This window comes from Xiphophorus couchianus, chromosome 2 (assembly GCF_001444195.1).
Source record: "Xiphophorus couchianus chromosome 2, X_couchianus-1.0, whole genome shotgun sequence".
NCBI lineage: Eukaryota > Metazoa > Chordata > Actinopteri > Cyprinodontiformes > Poeciliidae > Xiphophorus > Xiphophorus couchianus.
Genome location: NC_040229.1, coordinates 13,056,438 through 13,082,845, shown reverse-complemented (window position 1 = coordinate 13,082,845; position 26,408 = coordinate 13,056,438). Strand labels below are relative to the sequence as shown.

The window sequence follows — 26,408 nt, the reverse complement described above, 5'->3', positions numbered from 1 at the left end:
AAAAAGTTACCAGTTTTTACTGACAACTTTAATTTAAAATTTATTGTAGCTTGTACTGATACCAGACTCACTGTAACATCATACAGATTTCATGTCTGAGAACTAGAAGAATTGATCATTGAGAAAACTAACTGTTCTTAGTTTTAGCTGTCACTAAAGAAGGGTGCGTTATGCCATGTACAAAAGATTTTGTGAGATGCAAATCATCTGTTGCAAAGTTTTAAAGGCAGACATGTTGGATTTTGAAGTATCGAGTTTCCTGCTCAGTATTGTGACTTTTAGAGACCTTTTTTTCCCCAACCATTAAAGTTGGAAATTTCAATATTTGGGTAAAAATAGATTCTTTTTTACATTAGCTGGGCAGTACAAAAGGATAAGGATGTTTTTTCACCTTAACTGTGTTTGTGTTTGCATATTGTAGATCTACTTCTTTGTTACAAAGATTTGTCTGAGTAGCAGTTCACAAAAAAAGCTACAAGGTTTGATGAGGCTTAATTAAACTTTAAATGATGCTTAGTTACTCACTCACCTTTTGGAAATATGACAAAGATAATAATTGTGGCTTTTTTATGAATTTATTTCCAAATGTAAACTCACTATTTCATGCATACAAGTTATGACAACATACATTATTCAACAATCTGTTATTTCTCATATTTGCATAGGACATGGTCACAATATATTGTCTAACATGTAAAAAATAATGCCATAAAAAGATACAATAGAGCAGCTAAGACCAGCACATTACATGTGTGTTGAATTCATTGAACTGTACAGCTGTAATACTTGAATGTAGTGATTTTGGTTTGCTGAGGAAAAAAAAACATAATAAAAATAGAATAACAGAGTCACCTGAAGGTTTTAAGTGAGGTCATTGAGAGGAATGTACTGGCCATAGCTGAGCTGAGAGTTATTTACAGAACAGATTATAATGGTGCTATAAGAGGGGGAAGCAGCACCATGAAGTCACTACAACAGGCAACTGATGGTGAGGATGCAGAGGAAAAAACACACAGAGGTATCAAGAGAGCAACATTACACGGAGGAGGTACACTGAAGACAAACAGGTACAGGAAACAGAACCGAAAAGGCTGGTGAGAGGCTCTCTGTTTGTCAAAGAGGTCATTGACACCACTGTATGCTGCATAACCTGAAACGAGCTAATCCTTAAAGGACAAACATTATTCAACAGACTTTCTCTGCAGTGAGGAACAGATGCTGCACAGCATCTCTTCAAGCAGACAAGTTCAAACTAAAAGTACCAACAGTTTGGATCTGCTTGTTTGTTTTTTTTTGTTTGTTTGTTGTTGTTGTTGTTTTTTGCCTTGTTCATTTTAGACTCAATCTGAGTACGTTGGCTTGGGTGACTGAATGACATTAGTTCATCCAAATTACTTTGTAAAGAAAAGTTGCCTACTTGAGATGTAGAAAAAGGTCCATGTCAAGCATGACATCCATCTATCAACTAGTACAACACATTGAATTTGAACTCCATTGGTACAAACAGAGCTGGATTCAAAACTACTCCAACATTCATTCTTTTCCTTTCAGAGCCTTTGGTAACAAAGATCAACAACCCTTCTATAACTCTATATGGCTGCCTCTTAAAAAAAATACAAATAAAATGAAAACCCCGACTGTGAAAAGCAAAAGCTTTAGGTCTTTGTCGTGTGGGAAGACATGCTCTGTAACTTTTACATTTTGTAGATATTCATTCAAATTGGGTTAAACATAGTCTAATGCATGTGGGGCATTAGAAAAAGTACCTTGTAGACTGTCAGGACACACTTGTATTCAGAAACCCACAAAAAAAGAAAAAAAATATCAGGTCAAGGGAAGCAGCACTTTCAGAGCAAATGCAATCTTAAATCCTTTGGAATGGACAAGCGACTATCATCAAAGTTGTTAAGATGTTAAAAACAGCTGCAGTAAGCAATACACACTGCTTCAGCATTGAACAGAAACAACAACAAAAAGGAGCAAAATTAATAACAATAACAACAAAGTTACACAAAGCAAAATGCTCACATAAAGCATAAAGAACAGAAACATTTAACTTAGAGCAGAACTGCTTGATCAAATCCTGTACATAACATTTGACAGGTCAAACTCTATATAAAACTATACAAGAGTACTATTTTTTATAACGTCTGATAAAAGCTAGATTATTTACGCTCGACATTTGTATCCTCTTTAAGAAGTTACAGCTGTAGTTTTGGCACACGATTGCGTGGATCATGCTTGTACTTCTGCTGACGATGTTTGATCAGTAACACACTGATGTCTTTAATTAAATATATATTGTGAACTTTAAATTGTTAGCTTGCTGCTTGAATTTGTACATGTATTGTCAGTATTTTAGAATCCTTGCATGTAGAATTATGTGATCTTCAGCAGAAATATAGATCTGAAGTCAAAAGAATGTAAATGCTTAGGATCACTTTGATACTCAAACAGCTTCTTAGCATAAAGTAATAAAAAATATACAAATATTGTCCAGGAAAGATGTTTCTTTTCCTAGTACTTTGAGTTACATGCAGGATCTGGCAATATGGAACGGTTATGTAAAATGCAGCCCAGTGTTTCTGTTTTAGTTTTTTACAGGAATAAAAACAAACTCTCTTTGTCTACTTCTTCATTCAAGTAGGAATAAATGAAACCAACATTTTTTTTTTGCTACTCATTAAGCAAACATAAGCTACATGATGGATGCTCTGAAAAGATATGAAGGTAAATGAAAATTCAATTATCTCAAGAGGTATAATTCTGCAAAAAAAAACATAACCTCACACAACAACAATAATAATAATAATAATAATAATAACAATAATAATAATAATACAAATAATGACTACATTGCTAACTCACAATTCTGTGGTCTCTAATAATATGGAAAACATTTCAAATAATCTAAAGCAATAAAAAGAAATCAATCACTGATTCTGAAACTGACTTACACAGAGGTAAAAACAAAACGAAAATCCCCATCCACCCCAAAGTTTCTTTAGTTTTTTTTTGTTTTTTTTTTTTCATTTCATGAATTAAAGGAACTTTTTGGAATTGCAGATAACAGGATTTACCCGCATCCCTGACATCAACAGAGTACTCAGGGGGAAAAAAACCCTGTTAATAGCGCACAAAATTTTAATTTATACATAAACAAGCTCAAACCTCGAGCTGCGATGAACTCTAAAACAGTTACTGAAATGAACTGACAAAAAATCGGAAATTAATAAGAAAAAAAACCCAACTCAGGCGATTACATGCCTTTTTCTCTCAAAGGCTCGGACAGCAAAAGCAAAGAACAGTAAAATCGGACATGTACAAAATTGTGTTCAATGGCCTTGCGTGTTGGAATTATTCAAGTACATTAGTTACAGTGAGAGTAAAGGTTTTTGAGACGCTCTGTCTGTGGATGCCTACATGTCACTTTTGCAGTCTGGCTGAAGGTACAGGTTTTTTCTGTTCAAATGGTTGTATAAGTTAAAACAGCTTCAGAGTGGATCGATAGCAGGACTGTGCAATGTTATCAAGACATGTAATAGGCAAAAAGGGCTGCACTGAGGTAGTCCTGTGTTACCAGCATGGTCACACACTGACCAGCAGTGAACACTGGGCACTGAGGACCACCAATGGGCAGCCACAGGCAGCCTGATGCGTGCGGCGACTGGTTTTACAACAAAATCCACAAACTGTCCCATATCTGCTTGGCAGATGTTGACCCTGAGGAAAATGTGCAGATTATAGATTAAAAACTGATTAATGCGTAATTTTTTTCTCCTTTTTTCTTTTTCTTTTGCAAGTGAACGCTTTAAACCAGGTCGAAAAATTATAACCAAAACAGGAATATACAGAAGGTAAGCTGATCAACAGCAGTTGTTGCTTCAAGAAAAAATGGTGAACTCTCCCCTCTGTCTTTGAGAGCTGCAGATCAGTGGCATTCAAAGTGTCATCTTGCAGCCTGCAAACTATTTTAATATCATACAAAGGATTATGTTTTGAGATAAATTCATTGCTTTTCAAGCTAAATAAGGGAGAATGAGAGGGGGATTCATTTTGACTTCAAAAGAAGATGGCTGCAGTTGAGGAAAAAGGACAAGGCCTGACATTCATGAACTTACACCTGCCAGACTGACTCAAAGGAAAAAAAGGAAATACTCCTCGCTTTCAGGGCAAAGTTAACATGCATGCAGCGTCGAACGCAAGATAACGCTCGAGTTAGCTCTGATGGCAGTAAGTCTGAAGGAGTCTCAACTGCATGGATGTGGATCCAACTGCAGCAGTGAAGCACTTAAAAAGTGCGGGAATAACATATATACCGGCAGGGGTGCAGCAGTTTTGATAGTGGTGCTTTATTCCACTTTTGCTTGACTTACTGAGGCATGTCTGTCAGCTTTCTCATAGTGACATTTGAGCTTCAAATGCTGGGTTGACATTAGTCTGGTGAGCGCTGCAATTTGCTGATATGTTGATGTTGGTTTCGATGTTTTTGCAACTCTTTGAAAGTCACCAAATCCCCCAACTTGTAAAGAGACAGGAAGTTTGAAAGCAGCTGTTTGGAAGCTCAGGTTTATCAGTGCAAGCCCAGAGTGACGGTTTCCTCTGCATTGTGAAATCTGATTCTCCGGCTTGTATGAGAAGGAATTCTGTTTGTGCTTTGGATGGAGTCAGGCACTTCCCACCCACGCTGCTAGTGCTGTCTACAAACAGCTCTTGTTCGTACACATTTCCTCTTATCCTGCAGTTCAGATCAAGCTACCAATTACAGCTATTTTTTCTGCTGGCTGTTTCTACAGTTGGAGGGAGGAGGAAATGGGGGGTGTCTGCTTCTGTGTGTCTCCTCCTTTGTGCTGTTCGGCTTGTGATAAAACCTCTCCTCTTTTATCAGGACCTGCCCTCTCTTGCCTGTTTGTTGCTGATATCTGCTTTGTTCCCTCAGCTCAGATCAGACAATTGCGCTAGCCAACGTCTGACCTCCTAATTAGGCAATACTAATGTAATTCAGCAGGCTCGCTGAAAGAACAGGTAGAGCCAGATGAGAAAAGCCTTGCTGGGTGAACGACTTGCTAGCACTACCTCCAGCAGGGTGGGAATGTCTTCTTTTGGGTGCAGCTGTTTCCTCCAAGGAACTTGAGCCAGGAGGAAGTGACTGAGTGTGTGACTCTACCTTCAATATTCCCTACAGCACTGAATAAGAAGCGCTTCTTTGGTACATTCTCCTATGTGCTTGATGAGGTGGAAATATCTTGCTGCTACTGAAGTTGTTTTGTCTCCATTTTAAGTTAAATGTGTGCTGATCAGAGAGTAATCAGGGATTTTGCAAGGTTTTCAAAAGTCCTACTTTCAGCTATCTCAAGTTTAGGCCTCATGTGTCTTAAATCTTCCCTGATTTTTTTTCAGATTCAATCCTAAAATACATTTAGCTATGGCTTACCTCATTCATTCATTCATTGCTTCTTTGATTAACCTTTCTGTGTTGTAATATACGTATATATATATATATTTTTTTAAAAACGCACTGGCAATGTTACGTTGGTGATTTGTAGCTGTGGCTAAGGAATGTTATTGTTTTCATGCAGTGATAAAACTACAAACCCCATAAAGCATTATTTGGCCTTAAAATTGAATGTTTAGATAATCAAAATCTAAGAATTCTTGTTGTTATCCACAACTAGCTCCTTCGTCATAGGAAAGCATTTATTCAAAGAGGTTTGGTGTGAAAACAAGGATTTTAGTTTGGCTAAAACCCGTCATCAGTAATTTCTCTGAAGCTTACAATATACTGCAGGAAAGTCCACAGACCTCCTGATTTTGACCTTTCACCTCCAGTGACTATTCGTTCTCCTGCTCATTTGTATAGATTTTATGGTTTTGACAATTTTAATCTGTAGTTAAGTTCCTCTTTTTCTCTTCAAAAGTATTAGCTGGTTTTTATTAATCATTGTCTTCTAACTGTTTTCCTAACTTGTGTAACATTTTGCTCATACAAAAGTGACCCTAACTGAAGTTATAGGTTTTGCTTAGAACTCTCTTAGATGCCATTTAGTCAAATAATCCTTGCATTCAATGTCGACTAAGATTATGTTTCATTCATAGTAGACTTAATTCTTGGAAGTTTATTTATTTTTCGACTTTTGTGCCCTAAATGTTAAGTAGGGTATTAATTATGTTGATTTTCTATACAGAAGTCTTTTAGATTCAACTTTTTATTTAATTAAGAAGTTGAAAAAATCTCCCTTAAGAAGATGTTTTGACAGATTACACTACAGATCATGAGACTGAGTTATTTGTTGGCTTTAAAAGAGTTTAATGTACCTCATTAACTCCTAAAATACATTGAAAGGTTGAGCAGCCTTAATGTAAAGGAACTCAACACACATCCAGGAGCTGGGAAATACCGATTAAAGTTGCCAACGCTGTGTTTACATTGCTTAAGCTAATAATTAAGCTAATTACAACCTTTTAAGTATATGTGTTTTTAAGTTATTCGTCATAAATCACGCAGGTCTTTAATGTAAACCAAAAAGGTCTTCAAAAGCATTTCATTGAACTTACTGAAACTTCCATGAACCCTGTTACTTTTAGGCATCAACAGCTGCTTTTAAACTTCGTTCTCAGTGTGTAAAGGTTCAGTTGTTTTTTCTTTTTTTTTTAAATCTATGTACATTTATAAAAAAATATTAACCCAATATAATCCCAATCCGCCTGAAAATGTAGATTCAAACACTTTGCACTGCTAGAACTTTTAAATGCAGTGCACATCTTATACCCAGTGTAATATCAAAAAGTATTAGCACTGATGTATTTGTTTTCCACGGCAGGTTCAATGATTGTTTTCTCAGAAAAGAAGAGTTACATTTGACCTCCACTTTAGACGTAGGACAGAACACAAACTGTAGCTTAGCAAAATGACCTCATAACTTTATGTCTGGTTTCTTCAAATGTGAAAGCCAACAAACAAAGCATAGAGTGCAAATTGTGTTGAGTGTAAGGCTGAAGTATAGTATGTACTGTATGTTTCTCTTCACCATGTTCATTCTTTCAAGCTAACAAGGCCATCCCTGAGCAGGGCGCAAAATTCAACTCCCTGTTGAATTTTCGAATAAAGTGATGAGTATATTGTGCAGTCAATGTGAGTACTCTTGAGTACTGTGGTATTACAGAAAAAAGCAACTGTCTTCAATCCTGAGGTGTGTGTGTGTGTGAACCCCTTCTCCTAACCCATTCAATAAAAAAATCTGTTAAAATCAAAACATTTTGAGAAGACATATGATGGTGTCTGTTTTGTTTTCCTTCTTCTAAACTGTGAATATACAATAAACAACTAGCCATAGTCAGAAGCTTAAAAAATACAGACATGTGGTACAGAATGGAGATATCGCCATCTGGGAAAGGCATTATCTTCTTTTAGGATCACACAAGTAATTGCACTACAATAAGCACTTATGTACAGTATGGTACACCACAGCAAGCGCAGGAATAGCAAAGGAGGGGGTAGCGGGTTGCTGACAACTGTGCAACAGAAGTGTTATGATGAAATTGCAGGCCTCACATCTGTGGGCCTGAAAAGTGCGACCAGGTTTCAGTTTAAGGCGAGCTGGCTGGACTGAGGGTGGGGCTGATGGTGGGACTGGATGCATCCGAGCGGCTGTAGTCGCTGAGAGAACTGGGGCGCGTGGCGTTGCCACCGTGGGGCTTCTTCAACATGCCGGGCTGGAAATCTGAGTGGCGCCTGGCATGCTTCATCAGGTGGTCGCTGCGCATGAAGCGCTTGTCGCAAAGTGGACAGCCAAACTTCTTCTCTCCCGTGTGGGTGCGGTAGTGGCGGGCCAGCTCATCAGAACGGGCAAACTTCTTACTGCAGTCGGGCCAGGTGCATGGAAAGGGCCGTTCACCTGCAGAACACAGACAAGAGAAATGTGGCGTAACAATTAGATCCCTCTAGTGTCTGGCTAAATTGTCTCATTATGATTGAAATTTCTTTTGGCAAGAGAGATGAGGAGAAGAAGGCAGCAGAATGCTGCATGCCAAATGAGATGTGTCTGATGAACAAGTTGGTCATCAGTAATCTCTGCAGATTTTTATGTATTCTATCAGGATTAGTGAAAATGTCTGATATAGGGTCCTTAGAGACAGAGGTTGACCCCTCATGGCCACAAGGGAGAGATAAGACAAGATAATGTCCATTTAATGGGGTGATAACCTCCAAAGATGGATGGGTTCCATTGATTCCAATGTTACAAGAAGATTAAATACATTACGTAAGTTTTGTGTGAGGCCACACTGTTTTTAAACTCAAGAAGCCCGTGTAACTTCTAATAACATGAAAGTACAATAGAAACTTTCTCTGTGGCTTTTGCTTCCAAACTGAGAAATTTCAAGTTCCCATGCTAAGTGTACACACACATACACGTACAGACACATGCGCACAAAGCCACGTCTGGGTCATTTCTTTTGCCAAAATACTGGTTTCGTGCTGTTGCAACATAAGTTTGGTAGTGTCAATGGATCGCTGAATAAAAAATTGTGATCCATTTTGTTCAATTACAGGACAAAGCAGTAGGATTCTTGTGATTCTTTAGAGGCTGCCATTTTGAACTACTTAATGACTCAATCAGACTTCCAGATCTCTTTCACAGGAGGAAAACAAGGAATGGTAAAATCATGGAAATATTTGGTTGGTTTAAAATATTAAAATTCTAAAATTTTGGTATACATTCATGCTGGTAACTGATTAATTCTGCGTAGCCAATATCAGATTGTTTGTTTTTTTTAAAAGTCATATGTTTTACTGTGGAACTAATGTAAACCTAAAAATCAGTTAAGTTAACCCAAACATCACTTCATGTGTAATACAACTTATGGATTATTCTATACTATACATATACTTATGTTCATGCTGTTTTTAGTGTGGAAATTAAATCATCCCCTTTAGTATTTAATATAAAGTATTGACTGCAGCCATCTTGTTTGTGTGCTAAATGTTTAAATATGTAAATATGCTCCCTATTATAAAACTAGAAGGGAGTGTTTTTAATACTGTGGTGAGATACAAATGACTAGTTTGGAGATTTAAAGAACACAATCAAAACATGATTTGACTTCTAAAAAGGTAAAATATTTTTTGGACAATAGCGTGCAGGAATGTAAACGGTATGTGATTAGCGGTAAATGGGCCACAACAGGCCTCTGCTTTCATTTGATGTTTGATTACCTTGGTATACCAGGTTTGCTTGGCAGCACTAATAGTTTGAGTGTATGTGAGTGAGCCATATGGAACCTGATAATAACACTGGTTATCTTAATCTGATAAACACCTCATCACACGAATGAGTGATGACTCATTCGCTGTGAATAAATAAACAATGTTATTCCTACAGTCTAATAACTCTGTAAGAAGGATATTAAAAATCAAAGAGTTATCTGAAAACATGACAAAACTAATAAGCTGTAACTGCTTTAGTAGTGATAAATTACCAACAAACTGGCGTGACACTGAACTAGCAGACACAGTTTAATTATACAGCTCCAGATGCTAATCACACTCACAATGACTACCCAACCCATTTTCAAACATGTAGCTATTTGTGCTTTGGAACATGGAAATTTACACATTCTCCCTTACATCATGCAATTAAAGTGAGGATTTAAGCAAATCTACTAAAAACCCCTGTATGCTACCTCACACATTATGTTTTTATGTCATTCTACTCTGTAAACTTTACGCATGAAACCAACTCACAAAGTTTGCCTGATAGATCATGCTGTTGAGTACATATTCATTGAGTTTCTGAATAATAAAGTAACACATCCAGCGAACACAAGACTTAATCTTTAAACATTTAGGATTTCTCCTTTGAATAAGAATCATCAATCATTATACAAACCTATGCCAATGGTTTGAGGCATGAATGAGAAAATGAGATGCATAAATGTTTATAGATGGCACAAAAAGAAAAAAAATGGCCTCCAAAGGCTTTCTTTGTTCTTTGGTTTCCCCTGTGGGCCACAATGGAAACAAGCACTGTTCACCGTCAAACATTCATATGCTAGCATATGCCAGAGAGTCTCAAAAACATGAACTCGGTTCACTATGAATCTAGAATCCTCCTAGCCCTCCACCCCCCTTTTTTGCATGCTTACAAAACATGCAGACAGACAGAGCAAGTCTAGACAGTATGGCTTGTGTTCCTGCCTCTGACGCCTTACCTCAGCTCCAGACAAACACAGCCGGCCCTGCCTACTGCAGTTCCTGCAGGTTCATGCATCACTTCATGAAACTCACTAACCGATGCATATAAATTTGCATATGGACATAATGTGTGTGTTTTTTTATGAGAACTAGTAAAAACACATTGATTTTCCAGCTTCAAACTACAGAAGGAACACATATAGTGGCTGGTTAAAAAGGAGTTTAAATTACTAGACACTCATCTGACTGAGGTGTGTCATGTTGGACTGATTTAGTATCATATTAGCAGCAGAAGGGAGTTTGGGCTGCCCTCCTGCCACTGCAAAATGAGTTACTGCCCTAAAAGTAGAGCCAAGTTCTGCAACCTGCTTAGGGGTCAATAACCAGAGAAACAGATCCAACCAACATTAATATTTGAACAGCTGAAAAGCTGAGCTACCCAGTCTGGTTGGCCTGATACAGTAACGTATCGTGGAAGCATCAGATATCTAACTTCAGTAAATTAGAAGAATCCCTAAAGCATTTTGAATAAACTTCAAAAAGCTTTTGACTTTAAAGACTACAGTTTTTAAACAAGAAAAACAGGCATAGTCCCAAACAACTCTTTGCTATGTGTTGGGTCTCACATACTAATATGCTGCAGGCTCCAAGGTTTTGTGATGTGAAATGGGGCCACATAAAATCATTATAAAAAGAAACAAATCTGGTGAGGGGACAAGTGTTAAAAAATTTTTAAAAAGTGCAGTAACCTGGTTGCATAAGTGATCACGCAGACACCTGAAGGCATCGATGAAGAGGAATTTAATCTTTTTGCATGACTGTGGGTCCACGCATACTATCACATAAGACTGAATTAGTAAAATGAAGATTGGAGTTTTGGATTTGCTTAGGCAAAGTCCAGATCTAAATTCAACTCAGCTATGGATTAGAGCTGTTTTAACAATCTGATAGTTTTGGAAAGTTACTACAGGGCAGAGAGAGCAAATATTGATAAATTAGTGGGATGCTAATCCACTCCCAGCATCAAAGACTGTTAAAATTTAATTAAAAGATGTTCCTCCAAAAAAGTATTCTGAGTGGCCACTTTTTTGCAACCTGTTTTTTTTTTTTTTTTACTTACATTTTTACATAAAAATGAAAAAAAGTGGAAGAAATTTTGAAAAGATTTTTCATGGACTCACTTGTTACACTACAAAAAAAACCCCTACTGGTGCATGTTTAGATGCTTTGAATGAAAATGACAACACTGCGTGCGCCGTTGGGATGTCACTGTCCAGGCTATTTTTGTAGACTGCAGCGATTACTCAGCATCTCTGCTGAAAAAAGAATGTGACCAGAGCTTGCCTTTCTTCCCATCCAGTTAGAGTCCTCCCACAGCGGGGCAGCGTGGTGACTGTGATGTCAGGCCCCACTGATTGGTTATCCCATCCCTGGCAGCTTGCCACATGCATGGTTTGCCTTTCGCAGAACGTGTCAGTTGCAGAGGGCGAGGGCAAAAGGAGGGGCTGGTGGAGGGAGACAGGAGGGAAGCTTCTCTCAAACGAACACAGTGACCCAGTTACCCATAAAGTGAGTTACATCATGCACGCAAAAACCACCTCTGCTAAGCACTAGTGTCCCCCCTTACCCCCCCACTCAAAGGTGGTGTGATTATGTCACAGGTGCTGCAATTATATAACTGTTCTCACTGAGTCCAGTGGGTCAGTAAATAAGCAGCTCATCCCTCTGTCCTCAACTCATTCATATCTCAGTGGTTTCTGCAGAAAACGCTCGAGGGAAATGGAATCTATCCGTGAGGTGTAAAGGACTCTATCTGCAAAGGAGAGATCAAATCTCTCTTTGACGCAGGCACCAGTGCAGGAACTGAACTTGATCACCTGCTCCAACAACAGCTACCAGCATTTCAGCTAAATGTAGATAAAATTCCTGTTGCATTCTCAGGCATAGGCACACAGCATACACCTGCAAAACTCTATGACTCCCTGCCAGAAAAGTGAGCAAGAGAAAATTCCTTAGTTGGGGTGATAGGAAAAATTACAGTTTCTGAATATAATTCAAAGATCACCTTGAAGCTAACTTTCTGTTTCCTGCTCACCTGGATACATATTTTTTGGATACTTTGGCATAGTGGAGTTTTGGTTAAAGGATTTTAGCAGCTAATATCTTCCCCGCAGTTGAAAATGGTCCTGAGATCTTTATTTAGCATAAACCCGGATTAGTTGGTCCCTGACACAAACAACTACTCTGAGCAAGACCAAAGCAGACGTCTGTCTTAAAACTCAAAGATGCCAGAATAGTTAACGTGATTGGTATTTTACACACTTTTAAACTATTATTGTGTTTGCTTCAAGCGTTTTAACAAAATAAATTTTTGTGAAAATTTAACTGGTGTTTTTTTTTATTATTATTTTTATTAAAATAGTCATTGTCTTCTCTTTATTAACCCCTCAATATGAACTGCACATAAACCTAGATTTCTACTAAATGACAATGCCAGAGGTGGGTCTTCATGAGTCACTCTTAAGTTGCAAAAACAAAGGCTTAATGCTTGACCTTGACTCGTTCCGTAGGTCTGGGATTTTCCCATGAACAATTGTCTCTCAAGTTATGAGGAATCAAAGTAAGCCAGTAGTTGTTAACAATTTGAGGTAATGACTAATATTGTCCCTTTCGCAAAAGAAAATGACTGGTTCTAATTGTAATTGTTAGCATCATGATAAGGACCACTAGAATGCCTCAAAAACTGAAATGTGCATTAAATGACTTCAGGCCAGGTTATTGCAAAATAAGCACAGCTTAAATCTGACATTTTATTCTAATACAGTTGAATTAGGGCAGCAGACCAAAGACACCTCTGATTCTAATAAAAATACATCCTGTTAATTCAGAGATTCAATATTAATTAGTATTACATTTTTAGTAAGACAAATATTGTAACCTACTAGGCTTCTAAAATAAATGATTAAATTTTAAAACTCTTTGTGTGCACAATATTTAGAAAATAATTAATATGTGTAGTTTTTATGTGCTAAGTTTGGCTTAAGGTTAATGACTTGAATTAACACCTTCTGTGCTGTAAGTAGACTAAATGGCACATCTGCAATGTCAAAATGGAAATTTCGGTCATTAAGGATTTAACTTGAGTTTGAACAAAAATAACTTGAAGGACGCCATGACAGTAATCTACTTTAGGTAGCATATTCACTGCTGCTAACCTTTTGACGAAGCTCAGATGAAAAACCCTGAAGCATTTCTTTAAACATGCAAAGAATTTTAGAAGCAAATGTCTCAAGAAGGGAACACATTATTCTAGCCAGAATGCAGGCAGTACCTTATAGGAGTTGGATTTATTCCACATTTGTGTCAGTTTAGTGGAACAGCCAGCTTGGCAACATGAAATGAGAGGGACACTCACTCCAGTGGTAGAGCTGAGCGCAACCCAATAATTTCGTCTCATGTTTACAACACTATAACCTGCAACCAGCTAGGAGCCAGCAGACAGACCAGTCGCTTGGCTTTGAAGAACACCAAAATGATCACCGAGTCCCTCATTGCCACAAACTACTGGAGCAGACGGGGTTAACCCACCGCACCCGCCCTCTTTCCCTTTACACGCACCATCACATGCCAAGACGATATAAACGCTAACACGTGTGGGCAAGGCAAAAAAATATACATTAAGGCTTCTGCAGCTCCTCCTTTCATTGTTCACAAAGCAGCATACACAGACTCTGGATGTGCAAAAATAACAACACAGGCATGCAAAGGTTTTGTGGTCTGCAGAAAGACACAGTCGAAACACATCTGTGATCAGAGCGACTGTTTATCCGTCTGCTCGGCTATGAGAGAATAACTCGGTGGGAGAGAAGACAAATTAGCAGGGAAAAAAATCACAAAGTAGTAACATGTTTTTTTTGGCACCTTAATTAAGAGTAAGTTGCAAACAAACTCTGCTGGAACACCTAAGGTGACGTCAGGTGTTTCAGAAACATTTATGTTCCCTGTATTATCATCTTTTGCCTTTATTGATAGGGACCTAGCTGGCTTGGCGTTCATTAGCTGGTAGCTGTCAAATTGAGAACAATAGCAGCAGCCTTTCTCCCAGCAGGAGTGGCTCTCTCGTAATGCATTTCAGTCGGATGGGCTGCTCGCACTAGCCGTAACTCTCTCCCACCAGCCAGCTTGCAGGCCTATTGACATTCACATACAGCCATGGAGGTGAGTTAAGTGGGACTCTCTGATTCCTGCTCACACTTTGACACACATTACTTCATCCATCCAACTATTTAGGGAAGGGCAGTCTGCATTGACCATCTCATTACATTTTCCAACACTCAGTCACTGTGTTAGACCTAAGGACATGGCGTTAGATGTGCTGCAGGCAGCGTTACGCTTCAAAGCCAAGTTAACCGACAGCAGACAAATAGCTGTTGTCATTAAAGGGTGTTTACAGTGACTCCACATTGATGTTCAATCATTGTCTACAATTGTCAAGCAGGATGATGCCAGTTCACATGACATTTTTGACACGGTTGCTTCCATAATGTCAACATCCTCCATGGGCACTGAAAAAAGGCCAGATCCTGTGAGGCCACATAATGCTGTGATTGGAGAAGATGCAGGCTGGAGAAATTTCCAGTTGCCTTGATAAAGGTTAATGGCGGAGAAGAGAGAAAAGTTTTGAAGTTTTTCTGATAAAACAATGAGCCACTCTCTTCCTTAACTCATAACAAATAACTGGTCATTTAGTCATACACACACTATTGTTCACGCCGTCCACACATTGCACATACAGTGAAAATACTATTTCAAATTCAGTTTTTAATTACCAGAAATTTAAGTACATTTCATTATTTATGAATAATAAATAAAGATATGTTGAGATGGACAGACACAAAGTACTTTATAATTGTGATGTAGAAGAAGAAAGACACATGATTAAAATTTAGTTTTTCAGTCCATACATTGTATACAACTGCTTGTACTTGTGGTATAAGCGGTATATCTCCCAAAGCTGGGCATACACTACACTATATTTTGAGTAATTGCATTCTGCTCCTTCTCAAACTGTATGACTACATCATAGGGTTTAATAATTCATAGCTCACAAATTGTTCTCACATTGTATGACCTGACTGCTCACACTGTTCGTGTGTGCAACAAGTCAGTCTCTAGAATACAGAACTGCAATAAAGAAGGAGGAGAAAAAAACCAGAAGCGAAGGAAAACACACCTGAGAATGAGATAATGTCCAACAAAAACAAACATCTTTGGCAATGCTTGGCATTCCGTGTGAAGAAAAGTGTAACAAGTGTTTAAAAACTACTCCTTTTTCACTCCCCCTTCTGTGTTGATGCATGCGCAACGTGAGAGGTTAATATAAATTTGACTTGAGGCACTGCTTTAATTAACGTTCATGAGGGGTCAACAGAATTTCAAACAGGTTTGATTTTTGTGTCACCCTAAGATTGTTGATTAAGAGTGAGTGTTGAGATGTTAATCGTTTGTTGTTGTCCCCATGTACTACACAATGCACAATGGCTCCACACATGATTAAACCAAAACTCGGTACGACCTCAAAAATTATCACACGATTAGAAAATTGACTCGAAATGGCACAAAAATTGCACAGTGGATACTCAGCTTTAGGAGAATTTAGAGTATTCAGTCAACTTAAAGATAATGATTTTAGACTATGGGAGGAAGCCAGAACGGACCAGAGAGAAATCACACATGAATGTCAAGAACATGCAAATTCCATGCAGAAAGATCCCTGGCTGGGAAACTCAGGACCTACTTTTGTGCCACCATGTAACAAACTGAATTTAATTTATTTAACAATTGAAAATCTAAAATGTATACCATACACTTGCTTTCAGCCCCCTGTACTTTGCTAACCCCAAAGTCTCATCAGCAGACTTTAGAAGTCACATAATTAGAAAAACAGAGTCCACCTGTGTGTAATTTAAACTCTATATAAGAACATATGTTCAGAGAAGGCCTCAGAGGTTTGTTGGCGAACATTAGAAAACAAACCACACCACAAAGACCAAGGAACACAACAAAAAGGTCAGAGACAAAGTTGAAGAGAACTTTATAGCAGTTAGGTTATAAAACAATATCCTAAGCTTTCAACTTTTCTAGAGGACTTTTTGTCCCATCATCCAAGAATGGAAATATTATGGTTTGTGTTTGCAGTTGTAACCTGCCAAAAATTAAAAGATCCAGAGGTACTAATGGTTTTACAAGATACTGTAGAGGAGCGAACTGAGACACAAAGACTTGAAATAAACTACTCCCACCAAAAGTGCATGAAGTTCATCTCTTATTCAACCAGCTATTAACAACATAGAGTGAACACAGTTACTGTAAGTTTCTGACCAAAGGGGGTTCTGCTCCTAAGGTTGTGCACCCACAAACCTTAATCAAATTGGCTGCAGCTGAATAAATGACCTACATTAATAGATGACACTGACAGTGAATACCCTGGTTTACAACCCCACCCCCATCCTGCCGCACTCTACTGTACATTCTGTCTTTGTGCTGCAGATCCCTTCATCACATGCGACATGTAGCAGATTTCATACTGTGGTTGTGGAGAAAAACTCACAGTCTTCCACAGGTCTGTATCTCTCTATTCCAATCAACCCCACACCACAAGACGTGGCCAGATCTTGATCTCTCAACACAAACCGCTTCAGTGCCTACTATGATTCTCAGGCAGGAAAGCAATGGGAGAGGACAGAGCAGCTTTTATAGAGTTACTCCACAGCTAACTAAAGAATACATGAACCCTGGGGGCCACTGAAAACACCACAGTCAGGGCTAGGGCTCACAGGGGCCATTCAGCACTATGATTGTCAGCGCTGCATGCTCGACTGCTTCATTCACAGTCAAATTGAGAATATATTGCTTCTTTATCAAGAATCTGATCTGCTATCAGCACATGTAGGACAACATATGGTTAGCATATGCACCAAGAAACGCCTTCAAGATATCTTCAGTGGGACAGTAACCCTGCACCAAATGATTACGGTACTAGGCAAGATGGTGGCTCCACTCTGGCTTTATTATCACCATGAGGATCAAGTAGATTGAACTAATACCTTGTTTCTGTGGACACAAAGTACTGCTCCACTTGGCTTTCCAGGGCCAACCAGTTATAATGACACACACTGCTGCTTCACAGCAGAATAGCAAAATATACACTGCAACAAAGGCACATTTGTACATGTATAGCAAAGGTTTTCCAACGTGAAATTGTAATTTAGACTAAAGTAACGAAAGCTAACATGCAGACAAGGCATGCTAATTGTTGTGGCTCAAACTTCTCTCAGCAATACCGGCCAATAACATTTTTCATAAATCAATACATTTAAGCACATTTTTACAAACAGATTTTACTGAAACATATGTTTCTGATTCAATATTATACAAAGTCAGATGTGAAATTAAAGCTTATTCCTCCTTGAACATGTTTTTTTAATGTATGATAGATGTACTGAATAGTGAGATCAGGTTGGCTCAGGGGTCTCCATCTTTCCTATTTGTAATGTTGACTTTTCTATAACTCAGTGAAATTTGACTTCAATTACAAAAAGCTTAGGATGTTTGCTCATGATCATATTTTAAGCTCAATTTCAAATAGAAAATAATGAAAAGGACAATACATAGAATATTTCAAAATGTTAACAGGGCCAAGTAGCCTAATAGAAGAAGGGCTAGACCAGATATGTACATGACTCCCATATGGATTTTTCTTTTCTTAATGGGTGAAAATAGGAAATAACAGGTTTCTTGTATGGGTTTGAGGTCATTGCCAGGTCTCAAATGTGTATCAATAAATTCAGTTGCCTGACACAACTCTACCCCATTTATTATTCAGGGCTGCACTATATTAACATTTAATTGGTGGTTAAAATTGGGGCAATAACTAATCTATGAAAAATACCATCTGGGGGTCATTATCAGCCCATTCTCTACTCGTGTGAGCCTCATACATAAATGTCCAGAGGCTCATAGTCTTGACTACAAAATATGACATAAATACTAACCTACTCTCAAAACACTTCAAAAGGAGTTGGAAAGAGTACTGGATATAACTGCATATGTGGCCTTAAAATGGATTTTGCTCATGCTGATTGGGTACAAAGTAGACCTGAACTCACCATGGGTTTCTTGCATGAGACCACTTAAATTTACAAAATACAATCTACATTGTCAAAAACCATTATGGCACCCTAAATAGGTCTTAGCTGGTTTTCAAATAGATATCTAGGAAAGGCAGTTCAAATTGCACAATATGTCTTTAATATGTCTTTGCCAAATACAGTACAAGCCCGAACCTTTCTCCATAGTTTTCTTGCATCAAACCTAAAGGCAATTAAAATCCATAACCCTCAAACAAAAGCATTTGGGATGTTCTTTGGCCGATTTTCCACATACTGGAACTCCAGATTTAAATTTGGCTGAAATATTCTTATGGCTGCCGCAAAATATTGAATAAATTTCAACTCAATTGCCATTGCAAAATAGTGAGAAACACAAAGCACTGTAGAAATTAACATTTTAACATTATGTTGCCGCATAAAAGGATGTTCCTCTCTGTACTGTGTGGAGTCCTATACCTGGCTCCAATACACATACATGATGATGTGTGCTAAGTGGGCCTGGGCTCACAATAGGCTTCGTATATCTGATCCACATGGTTTGGCTAAATGCAATACTGTACATATAGACAAAACCTGTAGGAAACCATACTTGGATCATAGTTGGCCTAATGGGTATTAAAAAAAAAAAAACATTTTAAATTATGCAACGTATCTTGGCCCTTATAGGTTATGCTTCTTATCCAGAGCAAGTCATTTTCTACGTGAATAGGCCCTATATAAAAATGCTAGCTATGTCATTAAAGTAGCAGCAGCAAAATCCGACATCATTATCTGAATATCTGAATGTGATTCAGAGGTTTCATAATGTGCTGTATGACAGCATTATTTGGTGGAACTCCTGCTGCTGGTCAGTTAGGCAGACTGAACTCTTCAGCCCCTCAGTATTTTTTTTATTTATTTATTTTTTTTACCCATTAGCGTGCCAAGAATGGATTCAGGAAAATCCAATCTCCACCCTGATACCTCATCACTGCCACCAACCACACAGGAACACTGAGCACTCTGTGTTACTGTTCAGCCAAATATAAAACCACTGGCAGGGATGAAGCATAAATAATGAGGGACTCCTGCTGCTCTTTCCATGTGGAATTTGGGATAATTTCCCATGTAAAAATGTCATTAACCAGAGTTATTTGACTAAAAATAGGTAGCACATTTGAAGAACCAGGCTGTAACTGTGCTTCCAGGTGGTACCACTTATTGTTTAGGACAGTAAAGGATTTTACAACCATCTAACAAAATTAGTGGTACCAAAGCAGAACACAAAAGAGGTTCAGAAAAAAACATTAACCCAACTATAGAATATGTCATTAGGCTCTTTGTTGTAAAGAAATATTGGCCCCAGGCCCTTCTGTGTGACCAGCAGGTTTCACATGTGTATTGTACCCTGAAAAGATGGGCTTTTGTAAGATCTGGCTATGGGGGGGCTTGGTTGGAAGAAGAGCGAGGGGCCATCAGTTTTCTGGAGATGGCAGTGTGCATGACATGATTACGGGATGTTAATGAGACTTCACTTAAAATCATAACACACCACTGGGTGGGTCTAATACATTAAGACAAGAGAAAATTTTCATTAATCTTGAAAAAATATAGACCACTACTCATTCTATTTGTAGATCAGTCTGAAGTCACCACATTTTTTCTGCTTTTTTCACGTTTTACAGGACGCTTGCAGTGAAAAAAATGGCTCCACCTCCAACATAAGGATACCAAACAAAAGCCGTCTGGTAACCTTAGACCCCTTAACTGCTCTGGATTCCTAAGCATCAAACTCAATGCAGTATAATGAGTGATTTAAATTCAGTGTGTACTCCTGTGTGTGCTACACCCAGGATGTCCCCGTTGAACCCAGCGTGAACAAAAGGAAACGTAAAATGCAACCTATTTATCTCCAATGAGGGGGAGCCCTCAAACGGTAACTGTTTATACATTCAAACTTGGAGATCCAAGATTTCAAATGACAAACCAAAGAAGAAATGTGTATTTACATCTTAAGAAAGGGAGGAATTAGAATATTTAATGCAAAGAAAGTAAGGGGCTAAACCAAATTAGCAGCATAAAATAAATGCTTTAGTTTTGTTCATGTTTTGAGGAACTGGGCCTTTACAAACCCCTTAACAGCTTGCAACATATTTAAACAAACTAAAAGTGATAACTGAACTATAATTACATGTTGTTTCAGGAATTTTCAAATAACATTATACAATTTAAATGTACTAGGCCAGGGTTTTTTTATTGGTCATGAACATTTTGTAAACGAAAGAAAAAGAAAATTCCTTTTAAAAGCCTCTACAAAAAAAACCTGGCAAACCTGAGTGTCAGAAGCCAGAGGGAACATCTTGTCCCTGGCTCTTTGTTTGTTGTCTATAGTGTTTCTCCTTCAATTAGAAAGCAGCACTTGGCTGAACCTGACTAGGCTGGGATCCGTTCTCTCGTGATTCTGCTAGTATGGGCTGAAAGGAAGCAGGCTGCCTGAGTCTGACTCCATGAAAACATGCTAAGATAGGCTGAGGCAGCCCTGCTAAACTCAGATGACCCACATTTTGGACCTGCCCAGTAAAACGGGAAGAGAGGGTCATTATTATCAGAATTTATAGGACGCTGCCCAGTGGAGCAAGCCAGACGACGGAGCATATCCAAACAGAGAGGCAGGCGAAAGGAAACGCTTATTAGGCACGGAGACGAGGGCAGGGCTAGCACGGAGCAATAAAACCGCACTAAACTCACATGGTCTGGGCTGATGGAGGGGGGAACTGACTGCTGGAAGCAAGGCTGGAGCTTTCTCTGAGACAAGGCAGCAAAATTAGGAGTTTCTGGAACTTACCAATTAAATCAAAACAAACCAACCTTATTAACACAAATTAAGGGACACAAGCTGAGCAACAAGACAAAAGAAAAGGCTTGAAAGGCAAAACGAATAATGAGCTGTGGTAAAGCTGCACTAAAACAAAACAAAACAGTAATTACAATAGACACAATCTTCTTTGTTGTAATTATAAGTCACATTTCTCTCCTTTAGCGTTTTCTTAACAAGTGGTGATTTAACAGCCGGCAGTCGGCTCTACTGGAGCAACAGTAAAAGTTGACTCCAACCAATATTAAATGACTCTGTACCAGCCACAGAGAAAATCCTCAAGCATTTGGTCTCCCAATGTGTTTAAGGCTGGTCTGTTCTTTTTGTTTTCACTGAATATTATATATTTGTGCAGTTGTTATGAATGATGATAAACCTACCAATAAAGTGACACAAATCAGACAGGGAAATTAGTTTGAGATGAAGGAAAGACAAAGGCTGAATTCCATTTTTCCCCAATAGAGTTGTTTTTAGGGGTGTGGCGTTTCAAAGCTTTCTGTAGAGCAGGAGGAGGGCTTTCTACCCTCTAAAAATGGACTCCCGGTTAACATATTTTTGACGGCACAAAAATCATTGTAATGTCATTGCATTACATGTGGTTTCATTGTTAATTATTGCTAATCTGCATATGGTAAAATAAAAAGTGTTCATGTGTTCAAGTGTTCATATATATATATATGTATATATATATATATATGTGTGTGTGTGTGTATATATATCCCTCCAAAATGTATCAGCATAGTAAGGAATACCTTTCAACTTTGGAGACTATTGTACTAAAATCAGCTGTTTTGTAACAACTATGTATGAAATGGTTAGTATATTGGATTACTAATTTAAACTAATAAAGTATATTTTAAAAAAATGCTTGGTCCTCTTTTTTTATTAATCCTATTATTCATTTGCAGCAGCAATACTAATATTTCAGTCGTTGTGGTGCAATATCGTATGACTGTATATGTAGATTGTTACTCAGAAACACAAAAAGAACAGAAGGATTCAGTTTGTCTAACAATTGTAAATATTTGCATATGTAAATACTTATATTTTTCACTAACTTATGCAAAAAACAAAAGTCTGATTTTTATTAGGGCTTGTTTTTTTTTAATTTTTTGCAGGTGTCAGTGTTCAAAGTCTCGCCCATGTACCTCGGGACATTTACTGCCCACTTTAAAAACGATTTAAAGTCATTTTCCATGTTCTTCTATCTTCTATAGTCACCTGTACACTAATGTGATTATATGTTTTATAAACACAAATAATACCAGCAGGAGGTTAGCCAATTTGTTTTCTGTTACAATCTGTTATATTTTATAGCCTAAACAAGGATCAGAACCACAATCCAATGTAAGTGGAGTGTAATACAAATTTCTTCTAACAAACAACTGAATTAAATTATATGTGAGATTTGCACATTTTTATAATTACTTATCTCCATCATTTATGAATACACTAAACTATGAGGAAGAATACAATAAGTTTTGATAAAAGGGCAAATTGACCCAAAGCCTACTTTTTGTTCTTCTTGAATAAATATTTAAAAAGTGTGATATGTGAGTGGCTATTTAGACTGCTTGCTTTATTCAGTCTGGCAGAAATCAGTAGGGACTGATGATGAATCCACTCCTTGAAGGAGTGTCCCATTTCCCATAATCACTACATGAGCTAAACGCTGTGGGGAAAGGGGAAATTGTTAGAATTGGGACTCAGACTAAGGTATGACACAAAACTATTGTTTTGTTTCTATGGATATAAAAATGCCTTGAAGATGAGGGTGCCCTGCATCTGTTTCGAGCTGCTTTTTTCATGCTTGCACGTTTCTGCAGCAAGTGACTCAAATGTGGGTCACGCTCACGCAAGGTGCTTTATCCTGTGATCCAGAGAGCTCAGTTTTCTTCTCAGCCCTGTCAAGATGATGCATGTGTGTGCGTGAGCAGAAGAGGAGCGAAAAGATGAGGTGTGAGCTGCAGCGCTCCCATCACGAGGAAACGGCAGTGAGACTCCTCAGTCGAGGCTCAGCTAGCTGAGTCTGTTGCTGGCCAGATCAGCTGGCAAGTCTGTCTAGCGGGGGTGTGGCACATCATAACAAAGGGCTGTGGGCAGACAGGCGACTGACTGCACGGCTCTTATCAACCCCCCAATTTCAGTCGATCTGTATCTCCCCTCCCTTCTTCAGTGTCCTATCCTGTGGAATGCAAATCGCTAAAAGCTGGAGGTATGGTCATTTTTTGGGGTGTGTGTAGGTGTGTGTGGGAAGGTCACATGCAACACGCTGTTGATTCGCAGCGCATTTATTGGACTTTTTGGACTGATTCTGCAAACTTCCTGCATGCCCATGCATCTATGGCTACCTGTTTTGCTTTTTTTATTTTTTTTTTATTTAGAAACTCATGCTGCTTTGAAGAAAACAATTTATTTTTATTTTTTCAAAAGGAGCAATCTTCTTCAGGAAACGTAGCTTAATGTAGTTCTCTACGTGTACACCGCAGTTTCAGTTTGAACATACTGTCCAATGCGGTGGTGGATGTGCGTGCGTGCGTTCAGTGGGGAGGAGGAGGAGTGGAGGGGGGAGGACAAAGCTTAAAGACTTGAGTGGGAGTGACACTGTTTTCAAGCCTCCCTTCCCAGAAATTAAAAGGACATTATAAAGTTTATATAACTCAGAGCTATGTATCATTATGACGCTATGCAACACGAGCGCGTTAGTTTTATTAATTTAGGTGGATTCTTGAATTTCACCAATAATAAAGCAGTTTTAATGTATATCTTATTTAGATCAGACAGTATTCTCAGTTTTCTTTTACTCTCGTGTGAAACGGGAACACAATAAAGCAGCATTCAACGCCTGCATCCGATCGAACTGACCTGTGTGTGTCCTTAGATGAGCTTTGAGGTGGGAGGATTTGCCATAAACTTTTTCACAGCCAGAATAGTTGCATTTGTGCTTTTTCTGAGGTGGCTCCTGCTCTGTCCGACCTCTCGATCTCTTGCCTCTTTGTCTGAGCGCAGGATCGGAGGTGGCGGTAGGTGTGGCAGAGTTTCCATCCTCTCTCAGGTTCGGCGTGCTCTCCTCCTTTATCTTTGCCTGCTCGGCAACGCCGTTGGGTGTCTGCTGGTTAAAATCCGCCAGGATCCTCGCCACCACGAAAATCGAGGAGTTCTCCTTCACCAGGGGCTCCTTTATTTCTTCCCCTGTCCTGGAAGAGGTTGGGATCTCCGGTTTAATCTCCCTGTTGCCCTTAGGGGGGTGAACAACTGCACGGCTGGACATTGAAACAAGGCACTCTGCTGCAAAGTGATCCATTCTGTCTTTGAAACAGCCTCCTCTGCTTCTTAATGACATTCGGGAAAAAAATAATTCTGAAATAAATCCGCGTGTAGGAGGCTGTTTTTTAAAAAAAGTACTTGCGCCGTGTTTCCCTTTGTGTAGTGGCGGTGAGGTGGAGGTCGTTCTCATCAGAGAGAACTGACTTTATGATCTTACCCGGCTTTCCAAAATCATCAACATCCTGTGCGAGAAACGCCTCGCACCAAACAAAAAAAAACGCAGAGAAGATCTCTCTCTCTCTCACAGAAAGAGAGGGGGAGAGAGAGAGAGAAAGAGAAAGAGAGGGAGAAAGCAGAAACCGGAGTCTTTGTTTAGTGCAGCGACACCGGTAGCAGGAACTCTTGAAACTTGGATGCGTTAACTCCCATTGCGGCTTCAGACTGTCTCCAGCACAGTGAGCGCGTCTCCCGAGCGCCTGCTCCAGCTCGCTGTATCCATGCTGGGGGCGTGTCGAGCCGGGCAGCGCTCGGCAGCATCGTCAGAGGAGTGGCTCATTCATTGGGTACAGCTTGTCCCCGAGTGCTCCGAGCAACACGAGTTACTAGAAAGTTTCAGCTGCGCTGTTTCTATGCGTCCGCGAGGATGCAGCCGTCTACCTGCCGCCAGGAATTGCCGAGACAGTCACGCTGATGCAGTAGAAACCCGTGACTAGATATCTCTTATTTGGTGCATTTTTTTTGATCAGATGGGCTGAGGAATGTTACCAGGGAAATTTCAAGATCATTCAGTGTCACGTGACCTCCTTGTGCGACCCAGGTCACAGTGGTTATCTCTTAAAAAAGCAGAATCAAAGCACATACCTTAACTGATAAACACACACCATACACGCATGTGAATCAGGTTTGCTGTGTTTTCAAAAGTATTCCTAACCCTTGGAGTTTTTTAGCATTTTGTCATGTCACTACCTCCAACCTCAAAGTACTTTAATGGGATTGAACATGTTGCAGCAACACAAAGTCTGCAAAGTGGAGGAAACATTAGACCTGGTTGTCATTAATAACAATGATAGCAATGACACTTTTCACAAGCCTTCAAAATGCACAAGGACCTCGTACAAATAGATGCACCCCTGCATCAATTACGTACATATTGAGTAATTAACAGGAGTCTGTATAACTTGTGCATATGAGGAGATCATTCAGTCCTTTGATTATGGTGTGCTGGACATGGGACACATTCAAAAATTGCAAGACACCAAACCTCAAAGACTACAAGTCTGTGGTTAATGCTCTGTTTACTTGGTTGGAGCTTGACCAGTCAGATTCATAGTTTATTTACAGTAATAAGTCTGGAAAAGATGGAATTTGAGAAAAAAAGAAGAAAGCGGAAAAGTTTCCAATTTCTAATGGATGAACATCTCAAAATGTAATAAATAGTCCCAGTAACTTGAGTTCTTGTTTCACTCAAATTTCGTGAGAGTTAAATTTTGTTAGCAGAATGTCAATGTGGCAAAAATGCCTATAAATGCTGTACTTTATGTGAATGTTTAGGTTAGAAAGTGCAAATAAAATGTGTATAAACTCTGTGGGTGTGGTTGTGTCTTTATAGTTGCAAAACATGTAATTAAATATTAAAAGAGGGCAGGGACCCCCACTGTGCCTCTTCACCATGTTAATCTGCAATCTGCCCAAAGAGGGCAAAATTCTAGTTCAAGTAAGGACGGATGGACAGATAGACATTTTTGGCATGATTTTTGGCACCACTGGTACATCCAACTTGGGTGGCATTCAATATGGTTGCTTTCAACATGCAACAAAAATGTTTAATTTGCAAAGAAGGAAGCTTTCTATAGTTTCTATGGGCACAGAATCTTCTATAAAGACTTGGTTAAATATGAGTCTCTTGTCTTGAAGATATAATATA

General features: G+C 38.8%; 1 protein-coding gene across 1 annotated transcript; it reads right to left on the bottom strand.

The window, feature by feature from the left end:
- Positions 1 to 563: 563 nt before the first annotated feature.
- klf13 (Kruppel like factor 13) lies at positions 564 to 26,018 on the bottom strand. The gene is made up of 2 exons (XM_028026038.1): positions 24,083 to 26,018; positions 564 to 7,895 (listed from the first exon to the last, which is right to left on the bottom strand). Exons 1-2 carry the CDS (start codon positions 24,672 to 24,674, stop codon positions 7,588 to 7,590), a joined length of 900 nt encoding a protein of 299 aa, XP_027881839.1. The 5' UTR covers positions 24,675 to 26,018; the 3' UTR covers positions 564 to 7,587.
- Between the last annotated feature and the right edge of the window lie 390 nt (positions 26,019 to 26,408).